This window comes from Acanthopagrus latus, chromosome 24 (genome assembly GCF_904848185.1).
Source record: "Acanthopagrus latus isolate v.2019 chromosome 24, fAcaLat1.1, whole genome shotgun sequence".
NCBI lineage: Eukaryota > Metazoa > Chordata > Actinopteri > Spariformes > Sparidae > Acanthopagrus > Acanthopagrus latus.
This window is the reverse complement of record NC_051062.1, coordinates 6,389,344-6,406,774: the sequence shown is the minus strand read 5'-3', so window position 1 is coordinate 6,406,774 and position 17,431 is coordinate 6,389,344. Positions and strand designations below refer to the sequence as shown.

The following is a 17,431-nucleotide window of genomic DNA, read 5'->3' as shown; positions in this document are numbered from 1 at the left end:
AAACGTTTCACTGGTAGAGAACAGAAAGGTGTGGTGACTTCTTTTGTTTTTCACTACACCTACGTTCTTTAGCCTCCCCGTGCAGCCATGTTGATGTGCTGCTTTGACTTCTCAGCGACTAGCTTCATTCTGAACACTCGATTCAGTCAACGCACCTCGAAAAATGTCGGAGTTTGTGCTGTCGTCACCGTCGTGCGCGATAAACTGCAGTGGAAAAAGTCCAGTCACTATCAGGACGATGATTTACCACAAAAGAGAAAAAAATATTATCACATTTTTCACTATAAAGGAAGAAATAAAAAGGGTAAAACAAGAGGTGTTTGTGAAGAGACTGATAAGACCAATGGGAGCAAAATAGGGGAAACCCAGGCCAATTGTAACACAGTGTCACCTAGCCTACTGGCGAGAAACACGTCAGCTAACATTTGACAAAGTGTTCAAATGAGAGACAACCAAACTGTCATCAGAAGCCCTGGCCTCCTCTAAAGTGACAACACAACTATTTTACCTGCTATAGTTATGTTGCTAACTATCCTGCTAATATCTCATGGGAAAAGTCTAGTGGAAGTTGATGTTAAGGTTAAATTTCTTGCTAACATCTATCCAACATCTAAGGAACACTGAGGAACAACTGCAGTAAAAATTAAATAATTACAATTTTAGTCGCTAATTTAACATTCTAACCAAGTAACTAGCCTGCACAAGTCAAACCCCCAAAATTACATGCACTGTTACTACAGTTACTACATATAAAGTACACTTAAAATTACAAAATGTAAGAATTTTAGTTTAAACTGAATTAAAATGATGTATTATAAGTGTACTGCATAGCAGATATGCATTTAAATAAGCATGCTAATGAGCTCTTGCTGGAACACTGACACTCCCTCTCTTTAGCAGAGTCAGCTAATACCATTATGGCTAACTAAGCTATTGGCAGCTACAGCTGTCAGCAGTAAGCAGCAGTAACTGTGCTGCCCCCTGTCGGTCTGGAGTATGAATTACGCAGGTGGCCAGTTGTTACATTCTGTACCTTTAAGTCTGCCACGGTATATTTCAAGCAACAGTTTGGTTGGGTGTTTTTGCAGAATCAAGTTTTACATTCACATTCCTGCAGGCTCATAAATTACGCTGCATTGCCACTGTTTAAACCATCAAACAGGACATGAGGCAGGTATGGCCGGTCACATTCTTCTTCCAACAGGTAAGAGCCAACAGGTGCAAACAGTATGTACTGAGCACTGTGAAATACTGATGCCAGTGTGTCTTTATTGATTTTGTTTTCACATCTGTCTCTCTGTGGGTACTGTAATACGTCTACTTAAATATCTAAAATGGTGTCTGACCTTATTCTGCCCGGCTGCGTCACACTTCTGCTGCAGTGACACATTTACGTTTCACACTGAAATGGGTGTTGCGGCCGCAAAATGGTATTGAAGCATTTGTGCACAAACATGAAAATATTTGTTTTCATGTTTTTCTCTTCATGTTGTGAACAGTTGTAATGCTTGTGGCGCACGTCTCTCTCTCTCTCTCACCGCCCTGTACTTCCTCTCTCTCCCTCTGTCTCACAGTGCTGTTTGATTGCTTAAGCCTGGCCGTCAGACAGACAGACAATGCGTCCATGAAGAATAGCCCCGCTTCCTTCCTGTCTTCCTGTGCCGCGTTCTGCCTTGGTGAGCAGGGTGAATAGGCCGCTCTGCCCCACAGCCGCCATGAGCCGCAGGGGCCATGGCGGCTAAAACCAACAAAGAGAGCCGTTCTGGGGCCTTTTTTTCCCCCAATTCACATCCCACCCCCTCCTCCTCCTCCTCCTAGTGCTACTCTCTGCTTGCCAAATCACTGAGACTGCCGGGTGGATAAACAATCTCGCTCTGCATTTCTTGTTTTTATCCTTTTATGCAACAACTCTCACTTTTTTTTCCTTCAGCTTTTCTGTTTGTTGTTGCACCAGTTCTCACTTCTTTTTGGCCAGTTTGTCCGTCGAGGAAGTAAACAGACGGACCAAAAGTTGAGCACATTAAAGGGGCAGTGTGAAGTTTTTGGGGATACATTTTCATTCGCTGTTTTTTGCTAAAATTAGCTCTTTTTTCACCTACTCTCTATGTCCAAATAAATGGGATAAACAATGTGACCTTAAAAGCATAACGTGGTTTCATACTGTTTATACTTTATATTTGGCGGACCCAGCCAGCTTTCCAGCCTCAACAAGTGTTCTGTGACCTTATTTTTCTCTGAGAGCAACTTTTTTATTTACTTGTGGAAAAAATAAATCTTTGAGTTTGTATTGTTACCTCATTAATATTGTATGTAGACTACATAGCGCCTCTTCAAGTAGGAACAATTCATTTTAAATAAACTCACTCAATTATGGTAACATACTGATTTGAGATCAGTGTTTAGCACACCATGAACATCAGGTTACACTTTTTTTTCCCTTAAAGAGTCGTACTTCACCAAGAAACCCTTTTCCAATCCAGAGAAACAGCGCAGGGGAACTGAAATGACCCGACAACATCCGAGGAGGGCCCCTTAGGCTTTTTTTTTCTGAAAATGGCTTCCAAACAACTGATCTGAAGTTTTGCTGTAGATAAATGATGAATTCAAGAATGACTTTTTCCTCATTAGCACATTATACTCAAACGATTAGGACTATTTTTTTGTCTTCAACACATCCAACTGATTGCCCTCCCCACCCCCCCTCCCAACAAGACAACCGTCTCCCTATGGGAATACCAAGTAGGAGCAGGTAGCCCAGAGGAGCGTTGGGGAGCCAAAATGACCCCCCGACTATTGAAAACAGGATGAATGCATGCCGGGCTGAATACGGGGGTAAACTGTTAGGTCTTTGTCATTCAAAGTGATGCTTTTAACCCTTTGCGGTCCCTCTTCCTAACAACCCACCCCCCTCCTCCTCCTCCTCCACACCCACCCCTTTCCCCTCTTCATTCACAGCTGAGACAATGCAGGGAGAGGGGAGGCCTGCGACTGGAAAAATAAAGACTAAACACCAGATCAGCTCTCCCTTTTCTGTCCCTAATGGGATTCTGCCGTTATGTTTCCACCTCCTCTGCCTCCCGACGCTGCTGTAAAAAAAAAAAAAGAAAAAAAAAGAAAAAAGAAAAGAAAATAGGTGAAAGTTGATAATTATGTAAAGCAAACCCCCGTCAGTCAGAGGCGAGGGGATGAATAACAAACAAGTGAGCGCAGGTTGGGCCTCGGCGTGTCAATCACGACTCTGAATGCATACCGTGCCGCAAACACGTCCGTATGCTGTCAACAAGTGTCAGGGGCTTATGTTTCAGGCTTATGTTTCGCCTGCAGGGACACTCAAAACCCAAGGAATTCCTGAACAAACCTTTGATTAAAAAAAAAAAAAAGAAGAAGGAAAAAAAGGGAAAAGCATGGAGGAGAAAAAAAGGGCCCGGTATCTGCAGGAACCAAGGAAGGTGTATGAAATTAAACTTGAAGCCAGGCCAGGGCGTAATAGTAGGCTTACATGAGTGCATATTTGCACACAGAAAAAAAAGGTGAAGTGCTCGATTCACAGGATAAATAAAAAAGATAGGGTTTTTTCTTTTGGGGGGAGCGCATGCAAACAGATGTGCGCATTCCTATACACATGGCTTTACCACAGCCAGATGTTTTCCTTAAGAGGGCCCTGGGTGAGCATTAATGGGTGAACATTAATGTGTCCTCGTTTCCTCGTTTGATCTCCGTAAACATCGTGGAGTGATTGCGTTGCCGAGACAAAATGGCAGAGCTGGGGTTGATGATAGCTCTGCTGCCCGAGGTGTTCGTGCAGGGGTTCAATTAAAGATGCTGAGAATGGTGCTTAAGTCGGGCCTCAATCCATGGGAAAACGTCTCAAAATGAGTGGGAGCCCAGACAAAACCTGATACTTGTAAAGGTTCTGGTCATGTCTGCAGAGAGGTCCCTTCAGATCATGACAAGCCTTTGGTTTAAAGGTGCACTGTGTAGTTTTTGGGAGAGACATTGCATCAGAAGAGAAAGCTCTTCATTGACGGTAAACACATGAAACACAATTTCCTCTCCAAAACTACAAAGTGCTCCTTTAAATTAAATAGTACACAAGACAATACAGACAAACAACAGGAAAGATGCTCCGTCAGACTTCAAGGTTGTTTAATTTCAAACGTTAATATATTTGTCTTCTAATTCATAGTGAACTATTCATCCAGCTTTGACACTCCTACACGTCACCTCAGATATCTCCAGCCACTACAGAATAGCCCCGCGAGAGGTGACACATTAACGATGCCTTTTTCTCAAAATAAATATTTTTCATTATAAAATAATAAACCTTCAAATAAATATATATTTTTTTAACTTTACACTAAGCAAATGTTGGAATTAGAAAATAAATTTTTCATATAAGGTCACTGTACAATTTACAAGTAGAAGGGATAAGACTTTTCCTTTGTAAATGACAAAATGATTGACATACATTGCAGTGAATGTACAAACATGGTGTGAATGAGGCTGACTGATTCATATAAATGTGGATTCATCAAGGTGCCTCTGGTATGGCAGAAAAAACTTTTTCACAGTTGAAGTATTATTATATGTACAAAAATAAAACATCTGTCAAACTCATTTTCTAATGTACATACCCTTTGCATTTACTACTTTACATACAGTTAGTAATAGGAGTCTGTTCTTAGCATATAAGTTGTATTAAATGTTAGAAAAAAAGGCTATCCATTTGGACTCTCATAGCAACAACACCACATCTGGGCACTTGAGTGAAGAAATGAAACAGTAGTTGAATATTCATACCTTTTAACATGTGGAGCGCTTATTTTGGTTTAAAGTGAAACTCATAATGCCAGGGTGTGCTGACGCACCTCCAGTGCCTCTACCAGAATATCTGTCAACTACTAAGGCTGTTTGACAAGTTTAAGGCAAAATTTCACTTTTTCCCAGCCCAGATCTGATGGGCATGACGATGGCAAACACAAAAACTCAAGCACACAGCATCATTAGCTCTCTAATCCAACCTTTCGACTAGACGACTACAGGGCCAAAAAACATCTATCAGTTCAGTCAACATGGAGTCTCTCCATCCTTCTGCATTTTAACACCGACAGCCGGGTCGTGTGACTCGGTCATAGCAGCACTGGCACACAGCCACACATCCTTTAGCTGGGAGGTAGCACAGGAGACAGGGGAAGAGCAGGGCGAGGAGCGACACGGTGGTCCAGCGCACGCAGCAGTGCGGCTGCGTGCAGGAGAAGGGCTTGTCGGCGCACGTGTCCTCGTCGTCGCTGGAGCAGTGGTAGAAAAGCCCCTTGATGCAGCAGACGCACGTCCCGTTCTCCACCACGCTGTGCGCTGAGCACATGCACCGACGACCACACATCCAGCAGGAAGGAAGCACCCGCGGGCGACTGCACTCTGAGCAGCAGCACCGACCGCAGTCCTCGCACTTGTTGGAGTGTATACGGTGATTTTTAGAGCCTCCGCTGCCTGGCACGGCCACCACAGCCCTGGACTCATTGTTCAGGGGTTTCAGCTCCTCTGTGCTAAGCTCTGCACGTTTCGGCTGGGTTCTGATTATCTGGTTGCTGCCTGCAGGGCTGCTGAGGAGCCTCTGGCCAGAAGAAGAGCTCCCCACGCTGGTCCTGATGCTGCTCTGGGAGTCCTCTGCACTGGAGGATCGCAGCACGCCTTCCCTGGAACTGTCTGTGTTTCCATACTGAATCACTGAAGGCAGGTTGCGGAGATTATTAGGCCTCTCTTCCGGAGTCTCCTGCTGCTCACTGGTCCTTGAACTGGGTGACGTATTCAAGTCACTCTTCTGTTGCCGATGCTCAGATGCAGGCGACCTTTGGGCCACTGTGGGCCCTTCTGTATACTCATTACTACTCCCAGTTATCCTGATCTGATCCAGAGATAGCACTGCCGGAGTATGAGGCGGCTGCCCGTTGGTCAACCCAGGATCTGATGGAGCATCGTGGGTTTGCGGAGGCCGTGGTTGCGGTCTCCCTTCGTCATGCGGCACGTCCTGCGAGTCCGTCGATGCCGGTGACCTCCCGTGGAGTCCTCCTCCCCCGTCGCTGTCGCTCTGACTTCTGGAATCCATCTCGGGACTGAAGGGCCGCTCTGGCTGGCATGGGACACATCTGAAGTCCTGCACGAGAAACAGACAGTTTATAGCCGTCTGTGACAAGCCATGCAAATGATGCCATGCAAATCATAACCGATATCTGTACAGGCGCCATTATGGAAATGGAGGGCCAAAACAAGCACATCAGAGTTTGGGTGACAGGGATGATGTAATGTTTGGTCGGGCCTTTACAATCAGCTTTTCTTGCTTTCAATCAAAAGCAAACCTATAGAAGCTATAAACAACATCTGAGGCCACTAGAAAAAACAGATGATAACTGAAGTCCTAAGCTCCAGATGTAGGCTTCATGTTCAAGAACTGATATGTTTATTCAATTTAGATGCGTCACTGACAATAGTTTGCGCAAACTTCCTGTTTCTAGCTACCTATGTCACAACAATGACTAACCTAAACGGGAAAAAATAAGCAAATATGCTGAAAACCAATAAGACCCTGCAGTTTGATTTAACAACTATGAACGACAATGAAGTTCTGATCTTTGTTGCATCTCTCTCACTCATTTCCTGTTGTCTCGACACTGTCTGCAACAAAAGTGCCCCAAAATACTTAATAAAGAATTAATCTGCAGCTATACTGATGATTATTGATAAAATTTCATTGGTTGGGCTCATCAAATGAATATATTTAGGTACTTTTTGCCTTTCATGAAAACTTTACATCTACATATTCTGGGATGTTGGTCAACGGAAGACAACAACCTGGGCTTGAAGCTTTGAAAAATACACTTATTTGTTGCTTATTTGTTGCTTATCATCTGTAGACCCGTATCAGGAAAAAAATAAATAAAAAATAAATAAATAAATAAAAAATCAAGAAAGTCTTGACCTTCTTGTGACCAAAATGTCCCAAAAAAGTATTTTTGTTGTTTAAAGTTAGACTTTTATTTTTAAAAAGAGGATAAATATATCTGTAACAACTTTTGAAAGCCCAAGTTGACATTTTCCGCAGACCAATATGCAACAAATAAACGATAAATTACATTTTATATAATAAAAGGCTTAGGAAAGCAAGCTTATGAATAACGCACAAACAAACAAAACGATGAAATGAGACAAAAACTGAAGTTGAGGTGCAACAAGTAATAAGTAATTTAATGGCTAGAGTCACAAACTACTTTTATGCCCTAAAACTTTTTTTTTCCTTGCACTTCTTTTGCCGGTTCTTGTTCCTCAAACAAGAGATTTTGATGCTTTTCACTAATTAAAGATAAATTATTTGACTTCCGATTGCTGATCACCCAAAACATCACCTCAACTTGGACTGTGGGGACTTCTAACAGACATGTCTCTATTTTTTTTTAAATTTTAAAGACGATTGCGCGAACAAATAATTGCCAGCTCAACTGATAATCAGAGTAATTGTTAGTTGCAGCCGTAGCCTAACCCAGATTAAATCGATACTGAAAATGACTTTTCATTTCAACAATAATGGCCATGTGCTTGAACTTATGTAATATAATAACACTGTATCAAACATAGCAAACGTAGTTACAACTTTCTCTATGGAATATCTTGAGAAATTAAAGAGGGAACTAAACAACACTCCAGATCAGTTGTAATCTGACTCATTTAGACAGAGTAACATTAAAATGTTGCACTGTCACTGTAATCTAACATAATCAAACACATGGCCTTGTTTTCACCAACGCAACACACCAAAGTGAAGAAACTGACAGTGCTGGCCTTAATTCTCCTTCCTTGTGCTAATTAGCTTTCAAATGCAGTCTTTGGGGTTGCGAGCCCCCCCCCCCACCTTTTCAATGACAATACAGGAAAAGGCCTTTTGTTTGTTGCATGACAAATGGCTCGCAGCCACCTTCCCCATTCTAACACATTTTTACATTGTGACACCCCTGAAAAGAAGATGAGTGACAAGATAAAAAAAAAGAAAAGTTTGGAGCATGAAAGAGTCCATGTGGAGTGCAAGTGATGCGTTCAAGGGCGGTGGGGGGTGGGAGTGCGCCTCTCTGTGAGTATGCATGAGGGTTTCTTTATGAGGGGTTTTTTTGGCTTCAAATGAAGAGGGCTTGCAGGCACGCTCAGATTTTTAACCTGTTGGTGGGGGGTGGAGGTGTGCGAGCCATGTTGGCCATGGTGGGTGGGGGGGGTGAAGTGCGGGGCAGGGGGCTGGAAGCAACCTGGAGCAAAGTGATGGCAGCAGCTTTTAAAAGTGACAGGTTAAAGGTGCACTATGTGGTTTCTGTGGGCACAGTTTTAATCAGAAGAGAAAGATCTCCATTGACCGCCTACACAAACTCTCCTCATGTTCTTTACTGGATAAACAGACCGACCGTCAAGGACAACACAATTTCATACTGTTTTGCTTTGTTTGTATTTGGCGGACCCCACCACATTTCTAGCTTTTGGCTTATTTTCCTCTGAAAACAGCTTGTTTATTCAGTTATGGGGGGGAAAAAAAATAATAAATATTTGACCTCATTAATATTGTAAGAATAAAAACTTTTGTGAAAGTACATTGTGCCCCTTTAAAGATGTAAAATGGAAAAATTGACAAGGCTGCAGTAAGAACTGTACTCAGCATTTTGAGTCAACTATAGAAACCTACATGAGTCATATTGTTTCTGATGGAAGACTGATAAGAATATTTTCCACTGTGTTAAACAATTGATAATGCAAATACACATATTTTCAGGGGGTTAAAAAAAAACTGCGTCATAAAAGCACACATTATGGTCTATGAATGTAAATTTGAACCCATGTGCCAACTTGGACACGACTAATTCCTAATAAATTAGACATTAGACTCGGCCTAAACAGAGGCGTAAGCTCAATTTCAAGTGAAAATTGTGCTTTTGAATAAGCAATAACCAAAATTAAGAAGCTCAAAAGTGCACAGCTTCTTCTACTAAGACATTAACAGTACATTTGTGCCAAAGCAAGAGTGAGAAAGAGGGCTATAAATGCTATGATAAACACACAAGCCCCCTCCGCTCCGGTGTGTGCTCCACGTACCGTGTTTTCGACACTTTAGCCCCCGTCTAGGTGATATAAATCCAGTTTGAGCAGAGTTTTACTCCCCCTACAGCGGCGACTCAGTCTGGGAAAACGTCGGTAGAAAGTCCATTGAGGAAAAAAAAGGTCTCCGAACCGCAGCGCACTTTTGCGAAGAAAAAAAAAAAAAAAAAAAAAAAACAAGAAAGCGGCGCTAAGACGTAAATCCCGTGTTTTTTTGCGCCAGAGCACGAGGCATTAAACCAGGCGAGAAGTTCAGTCGGTGACCGGCGGAGCGCAAAACTTCCTCCGGTGCTGCAGCGAGGAGGGGGGAAAGACGGAGAAAAAGTCCGGCTCAGAAGTACTTTTAAATCGGTGTGTTTTATCCGCAAGGCTCTGAGGGGTTTGCAAGTACTTTTTTCTCTCGTGTGTGTGTTTTTTTTTTTTTTTTTTTTTGCTCTTTCCGGAGGGGAGGTCGGGATTTGGGCTGTAAATGGCGTCAAGCTGAAGGGGGAACAGAGCGCTTGTTGTTGCAGCGGATATCTCGCATCCGGTGCTCAGCCATTGGCTGCGAGGGAGCGGCCATTCACACCCAGCGGTCTGATCAATTATACAGCAGGAGCCCAAACACTGCCGGGGACGGACTGTACCAGGGCTGCCCTCCCTGCAGCCGAACATCTCTTATCGCTGCTGACCCATTTTCTTTTTAAAGTAGCACTTTCCATATCAGTCCACTGGAATGGGCTTGCTGCAACAGATTATGCTGGTGTTAAAGTTGAAAGTCTCAGGCTTGAAATAAAAACAACTTTCTTAGCTGGTGATGTTGAATAAAAGCAAAGACCTGTTGACAATGATATAACCTTATGTATCGTAGTTTTGGAGAAGACATTCAAACTCAGGATTTACATTAGGAATGAGGTTATAATAAAAAATAACTTCCATAAGTGAATAACAAGCTGTTCTCAGAGGAAAATAAGGTCACCAGAACGCTGTTTGAAGCTAGAAAGGTGGCAGGGTCCGCCGCATGTAAACAAAGAAAAACAGTCTGAAATTGTGTTGCCCTTTAAGGTCGCATTGTTTATTCATAACAAGGGTTTGTTGATGTAGTTTGATTAGGCATTACAATTGAATGTCTTGCTCTTCTGATTAAAAATAAGTGCACCATTAAAGTGAGCTGTTCTAACTCTAAATATCCAAAATATCTGTGGCTGTACACTATAATTGTATCCACAATGGTAGAAAGTTCCCATTTTGAGGTACTTCAACTCTCCTTTCGTATTGCCATTTTATGATACTGTATACTTGCACTACACGGCACTTCAGAGGGAAGAATTTCACTTTTTTTTTCACTCTGCAACTAAATTTTTTCTATACAAAATGAGTATAGAGTAACTATTGCACTTTCTTTAGATCAAACCACTAAACAGTTAACAATGCCATTATGATAATCTAATCTAGATAAATATGTAGAACTCCAAATTCTGCATTCTGCATCATGGCTACTCTTACTTTTCTTACTTTTGACTTTATTTGGCTGGTGGTTCTTATGAATAACATGTTATTTAGACATTAGTCAATGTGATTTCACTGTTTATACAGAATTTCAATTTTCTTTTACCAATGTATTAAGTAATTGTTAACTGCGAAGTTGCAAAATGTTTGTTAGTACCTGTACCAGCTGTTAGTAGTTCATCTATGAATACTGTTAGTTACAACTGATGTTTATATTACCTGTTTAAAAACCTTTACAACTGCCCAATCAATCATGTATAAAGCATTTCATTATTTATTGATAGTTGAGTGCCATTTACTAATGTTTAGTTAATTTAATTACTTAGATATCAATGATATTATTATAAATTGCTACTTTAATGGGGTATTGTTTACACCGTGGAACTGCTTCATCACTTGAGTGAAGTTTATAAATTCTTCACACACGGTGCCTTCAAATGTGAAGGATTAGAAGTATAGATTAACACAAAATGGAAAGACTAAGCTAAGTACCTTTAAATTGCACTTAAGTGGTTTTCTCAAAGGGCTTCGCAGCAGTTTCCTGTCTGTATATCGACTAGACTTTGACTTACACAGCACCATGTTTATCATACTGGACGTCCCCGAACACTCGGCGCTCATTTTAAACCATTTGAGGCTGCTATAGATCTCAGGGTAAAAGCGATCCATAGGAAATAGTACAACTAATTAGCAGGCCAATACTGTTTACTCCCAGTTGTTGTGACTAACAGTTGAGCAGCTCCCCCTTGTGGATGTCTTCTGATACTGCAGGCTTCAATTGATAGGAGCTGGATTTGACAATAGAAAAAAGCAAAAACCAAGTGAAATTAAATAATCAGATCTGTTTAAACATCCAAGACCATCCCCTGGAAGGATTCTTAATTATTCTTAATGACTAATTGATGAGTGTCTGCTTTTGTGAAAGTAATTCATCAGTTAGGCAGCAGGGAAGGATGCATATTTATAGATAGAACACTTGGAGCATAGATGAGGGAATGCAGAAAGACAAAACATGACAGAAATGTAAATCAGAAAGTTTGGTGTTAGATTCAAGGCAAAATTCAAGTCACAGAAAACACACAGCTTAAAAGTCCAAACACAGTGTTGGAAAACCGAAACCTTTCCCCTTTTCAAAAAAGGCCAATTAGCCTGCACTCAGTCAGCCGGGGACACGGACAAACGGAGCAGACCTTTCATTGAAAACAATGACAGCTTCGACATCTCCCACTCCTCTCCACTCCATTTTAGTAATAGAGTGTCTGATCAATTCCAGACGGAGTAATTACGAAGTTGTGAGCACCACAGCACTGGGAGAAGAAGCCACTTTAATCAGCTGCGAGTGTGACTTGGCAAATTAACTGCCCTCTTTCTCTGAACAATTTATCTTCCTTTGTGTTTTCTTGTCTCCCTGGCTGGTCTTCATTTAACCTAAAAGCCACGTGTTGGTGTTTATGTTGTCAAAAATAATGAAAATGTTGAGTGGTGACAGCTGGAACAGAGAAGTAAGACATGCAGACTTTGCTTGATTGAAACCTCCTTAAATCCCAATTTTTACAACCTCTATCTTTAATATTCTATATCCACACACACACAAGTTAAACATGGGTTAATGACTGTTAGCAGGTTGACCTATGAGGGGATGGAGAGCCGGAGAGTCCAAAATGGAGGAAGCTAACATAGTTTATTAGCTACACTGCACAGTTAACTCCCAAATAAAAATGGCCAGTATTTCCTCAACTCTTCCACTCATATCAAAACAATCCAGATGGCTAAATGGTGCTAAATATCCATTTAACTTAGTACCGTTAGCTCTGAGACCTTTTTGCCCCGTCTTCAATAACTTAAATTAAATTAAACCATACATGATGCTGAACAAAATGCCAGGGGAAACTAATGGAAAACAGAAAACAAAAATGGTCAGAGAAAACACAGGAAAGAGAGCTCTTAAAACTATAGTGACTGTCCTAGTGCGAGCCAGGTCCGAAGAATCGAAGCATGCATTTCCTGTTTTTGGTGAGGTGTCGACGCGGCTCCATTTCATTGGCCAGCCTTCTTCTTCTTTGACCGTGCGGTCCAAAACACACTGCGTTTTTAAATGTCCAAATCATTATTGTAACTGCATGGTGTCACCTAACTTGATACAATTAAAACACAACAAGCTGCAGCACCACTCAAACACACGGCTGTTACTATTTCTGATCCATCTGATAAATATTAATCCATTCCCCACGTCAGAATCATATTCTGTTTTTCAGGTGCGGGGCAATTACAGTGTTTCAGGGCAATTTTCTGATGGCTAATGTAACCGTGAGTGGAACTCTAATCAGACATAATAATGGAAAACACCATGTCCTTCAAGCTGATTGTCAGGAGCACATGTACCACATGTACCACTTACTGTCAGCTGATTGCAACTGTGGATTTTGGTATGTAAATGAAATGATTAACAACCAATCCAAAGTGCTTTTATATTTCTAATGTTCAGTTAGCCTTTCTCTTGCACACTGCCTCTTTTCTCTGTGTATTCCTACCAACCAAAACAGGGACCCACTCATCAAAACATTGAAAATCTGATGCTTAACTACCTCTCAAGTAGCAAACAGCAGACAGACACAGTTAGCTGCTAGCGGGATGCCATAATGGCGCACTTGGCAAGCTAAAACGTTTTTGGTATTTCAAAAGAAACAATGTCTTGAAACAGAACAAGTCTCCCAGCCACTCTGCATGGTGTGGTTATGTAAAGAGAAAATTGTACACATGCACAAGGTCAAACTATGTGTTTGCATCATGTCTTCAAGAAATGAAGGACTTTGTTGACAGGTAATTGACATTTCAAAAAAAAAAAAAAAAAAAAATCTTACAAACATTATCTGAATACATGTACATTATATTTATGTCTATTTTTGTGCATGTATGCGCGGCCATTTTCAGCAGAAAGGTATACTCTTCTGTAGTTTGGTATTTAAGTTTGAGCTAAAGTTTTCCATCAGTTGAGCTGCTGCTCTGTCTGGCTATAGGGGCCCCTTGTGCATCTAGTGCAGAATTTTGTTTGATCTCTTATTTATGGTATTTCACAGTAGCACAAAACATGCTGTTTAAGTGTGAGGGGTCCCAGAGTTACCCGCAAACAAAAAACAAGAATGAGGTCCTTTATCTGCGAGAGTACATGATGCTCCCTTTTTGTTTTTCCAGCTCGCTGATACAAGTTCCTCCTCCTCTCAGCAATTTCCTCCCCGGACCGTCATGGATTTTTCATGCAAACAACACGTTTCATTGACTGCGGCTTTCCCATCTGTGGCGCTATGACGCAACCACAGCGAATTTGAAAAAACGAATCCTCGGCAGACGGGCCTGCTGCCGATGAGCTATGCAGCTGAGCGTAACCACGAGCGCGGGGCGACGATTTAGGCTGATGACTAATTTTCCACCTATTTCACACGCGCGCCAACGCCATGCTGATTATGTAAACACCTGGGTTAGTTGCTTCTCTCGCTGGGGAAACTTTCACTCAAGTGGACAGACACCCTCCATTTCTGGTCCTACTCGTGGCGCGTCGTGCGCTTTCAATCAGGACTGTGTTTTCTTAAGGGACCCGGTGCTATTAAGAGTGGATGTCGAACACGGAAGGCTCCTTTATTGCCTCCACGCAGTGTCAGAAACATCTTTAGCATTTCAGTTCAGCAGATAAATGCCAGAAGCGTGACATCTGTACTTTGGCACAAGAAAACTGAAGATTTAAGTAAGTGTAGCACCATCTAGTCTAATCTTTTTTTCAGATTAATAGCTCACAGGCAGACAATAACATAGCTTCACCTGCCTTGAAAATGTGTTCATCCACCTTGACAATAAAAGTTCACTTAATTGATTCTAGCTTGTGTTCCTGTATCGGTGAGCCTTGGCCTTGGACGCCCAGCCGTCTCTCAGGCTGCTGAATCTAGCGTGATAATTGTGTATTTTACTGTGGAGCCGGCAAGGTCTGCAAATTGAGTATTTAATGATGGCCAAGTTACAGCAATTTCCCCCCAAAAGTTTTTTTTTTCTGTGCTGCGCCACAAGCAATGGCCCTTTCTTTTCTTCTCCCAGAATACCTGAACACTGACTCTCACTCCTGCTGAGCCAGGCAAGAATGCCCTGCTCGTGGAGGAAAGAAAAAAAAGAAGAAAAAGAAAGAGAAAATTGAAATGAAACCTAAACCCCCTGCTGCTGTAGGAGATGAACTGTGTCTGGATTGTCAAGCAGACACTGCGAACTGTTTGAAATAGCTTTGTAAAAGGACAGAGTCTTAGAGTCCATTGCCTGTCCTGCCTCACCGGCACACATGCTGACAGAGCCAAAGCTGCTGTATTGCTGTGATGTGATACTGTAGCCGGATGAGTGGGCCATTAGAGCTGACAGGTTTAACACCACTACTACTGCATTCACTTAGAATGTGTGGAATGCAGAAACAAGAAAAAGTGCATTATGTTCCATGATAATGTAATATGTTGAAGTCATTTGTGGCTAATTAGCAGTTTGCCAAGACTTGGTTACTGTCGCTACAAGCCACAGCGTTGGTTCCTTGATTTCAGACACAGGTAGATGAAAGCAGGCTACATATTTCTGTCTGCCGGCAGATTTAATGCATCTAATGAAGCGAAGTTCAGCCCCACCACTTGGCTAAAAGAGCAGTTTCAGACTGATTTGTGAAAACTTTGTTTCGGAGCAATTTCTTTCAAGAAAAGCTCTTCAGAAGGCACTTAATGACTATATATGTCAAGCTAAAACACATTAAATCAGCAGGTCCAGCATATTACCTTTTGACACAAAGTGATGAATATACAGTGACAGTATAAATAGCTGCTAAAGAAAGATATTATCACAAACATAGAGAAATTGATATAGAATAGTATATCCTTTTGAGATACTGGAGCGAACATAACAAAGTGATACAAATTCAGGGGTTCTGTTTAAATAAAAAGCTGCTGCATAAAAACATCTTGCAGCCTGATTAAGCTGACACTAACACCATGACTTGGTTGAAAACACTGTTTCCAACTGACTCATTTTAAAAAAGAAATCCTGAAGTGTAAAAGGGGTTTTAAATATGCATGTATTTGATATCATGCTAAAAGGCTGATGCTAATAGTGCATATCCAAGTTTTTATAAGACCCTTTGGATGCTCCCCTTGAGGATGAATAAAACTCCCCGCCACACTCTCTGAGAAAGTTAGTAACTGGGCGTTGGTGTGACTGGAAGTTGTTCATTTAAGTTTGAAACTGATATGTATCGATCAGAAGTTGGATTCATTTGTTTATCACAAAAGTGTTTACAGAACTGACACTAGTGCCACACGTCCCGAGGAAGAATCCAGCATCCTCACCGCTTCGTTTCCACGTCTCCTGCATGGATTATCAACAAACACTGTGGGTCTATTGCATTGCATTGCAGTGTGGAGCTAGTTAGTCTTGGTACCCTCACAGACACAGAACAATATCTGACTGGCTCAGATCAAGAGGGTGTTTTATTGTGGCAGACTCCAGGGGAATGACCTAAATAAAATGAATTGGATTTTTGCGCTGTTATTACTTCACATGCGAGAACCGAAATCAGCAAAAAAAAGAACGGAGACACACTGTGGGACATCGGCCATTTAATTTTGCGCGTTAACACTTTTCTGTGGAACTTTGAGCAGATAATCAACGAAAGTCAAATAATCCATGCTCTGAAACGACTTCCCACTACTGCACATAAACACGTCGTTGTTCGCGTCTGTTATTTTCCTCTCTGCATTTTGCTCTGTGGGCCTGCATGAATAACATGACCCTATAGAGTTCACAGCTTTGAATACTGACTGTGTTCCAGCTCTTGTTGACTTCTCCGCCGCCTCCCTTTTTCATTACAATACAGAGACTACATGCAGTACAGAGGCTATACTGAAGCGTCTCGGTGGACGCTGAGAGCATGCTCGGTCGGGGCAGAATTGGAGAGGAGAAAAAGGAATCACAGAATAGTTGCCGTTGGTGCTTGGAGTCATGATATGGGTACTGAGTGAGGCCCGGGTAAACCCATTTTCTTGTGTGGGTGGTGAGAACCTGTCTATGAAGTTGGCTGGAAACACTATTATACTAATTTCAATACTGTTTCCTCTTAAGCAAATAAATCTCTCATTTTGCTAGAAAATGTAATTTCAAGAGCATAAATGATGTGAAAATGACTTTTAACACAAACATTTACTCATTTCCTTTCACGCATTTTCTTGTCATTGTGCTGCAAATAATACTCCTACCCCAAAACGGCCCGTCATTACATTTTAAAACAGTAGTTAATCATCATTATCATCACCCTGGTCCTCCTCCACACTCAGCCGTGAAAACAGTTTGATTTTAATGATTGATTATTTATTCATTAATTTGTGAAACTTTTGTTTTTGTGAGGTGCACAAAAGGCCTGCAATTATCATGTCGTTATACAGTTATATAATGAATGAATCACACGCCAGTCGCAGCCCATTCTCACTCCCAACATGTCAGAAACAGCAGGCTGGTCAGTGGCCCTCCACGCTCTGACTTTTGATGCTGTGTTATCTCTTGAAGCTCCTCTAGTGCACAAAGAGTTAGAGAAGGCCGAGTCGGGGGGTGGACGGGGTGGTTAGACGGGTCATGCATAGGACTTTAACTCTTGAGACCTGTGTGTTACAAAGACTCAAGATTTATTTGTTTTTAAAGTTATGTTACGTAAGTCAGTGTGTGAATTATGTAACTTACATGAATTGTGTAAGAGAATCTATGAAATTTGACAGGACTGAAGGTAGCTTTTTTCTTTTTCTGAAGCTAACCA

The 17,431-nt window shown here is 41.6% G+C and overlaps 1 protein-coding gene across 3 annotated transcripts in view; it reads right to left on the bottom strand.

Moving 5' to 3' along the window:
* Window positions 1–4,129: 4,129 nt before the first annotated feature.
* spry2 (sprouty RTK signaling antagonist 2) overlaps window positions 4,130–17,431 on the bottom strand; it is a 48,178-nt gene continuing 34,876 nt past the window's right edge. For 2 of the 3 annotated variants that reach the window (XM_037091366.1, XM_037091367.1), the window contains exon 3: window positions 4,130–6,154. In XM_037091366.1, coding sequence (XP_036947261.1) covers window positions 5,099–6,106 — 1,008 coding nt within the window. In that variant the 5' untranslated portion in view covers window positions 6,107–6,154 and the 3' untranslated portion in view covers window positions 4,130–5,098. Of the gene's footprint in view, window positions 6,155–9,123; window positions 9,909–17,431 lie in introns of those variants that run through there. The other variant, XM_037091365.1, reaches the window with a different exon arrangement.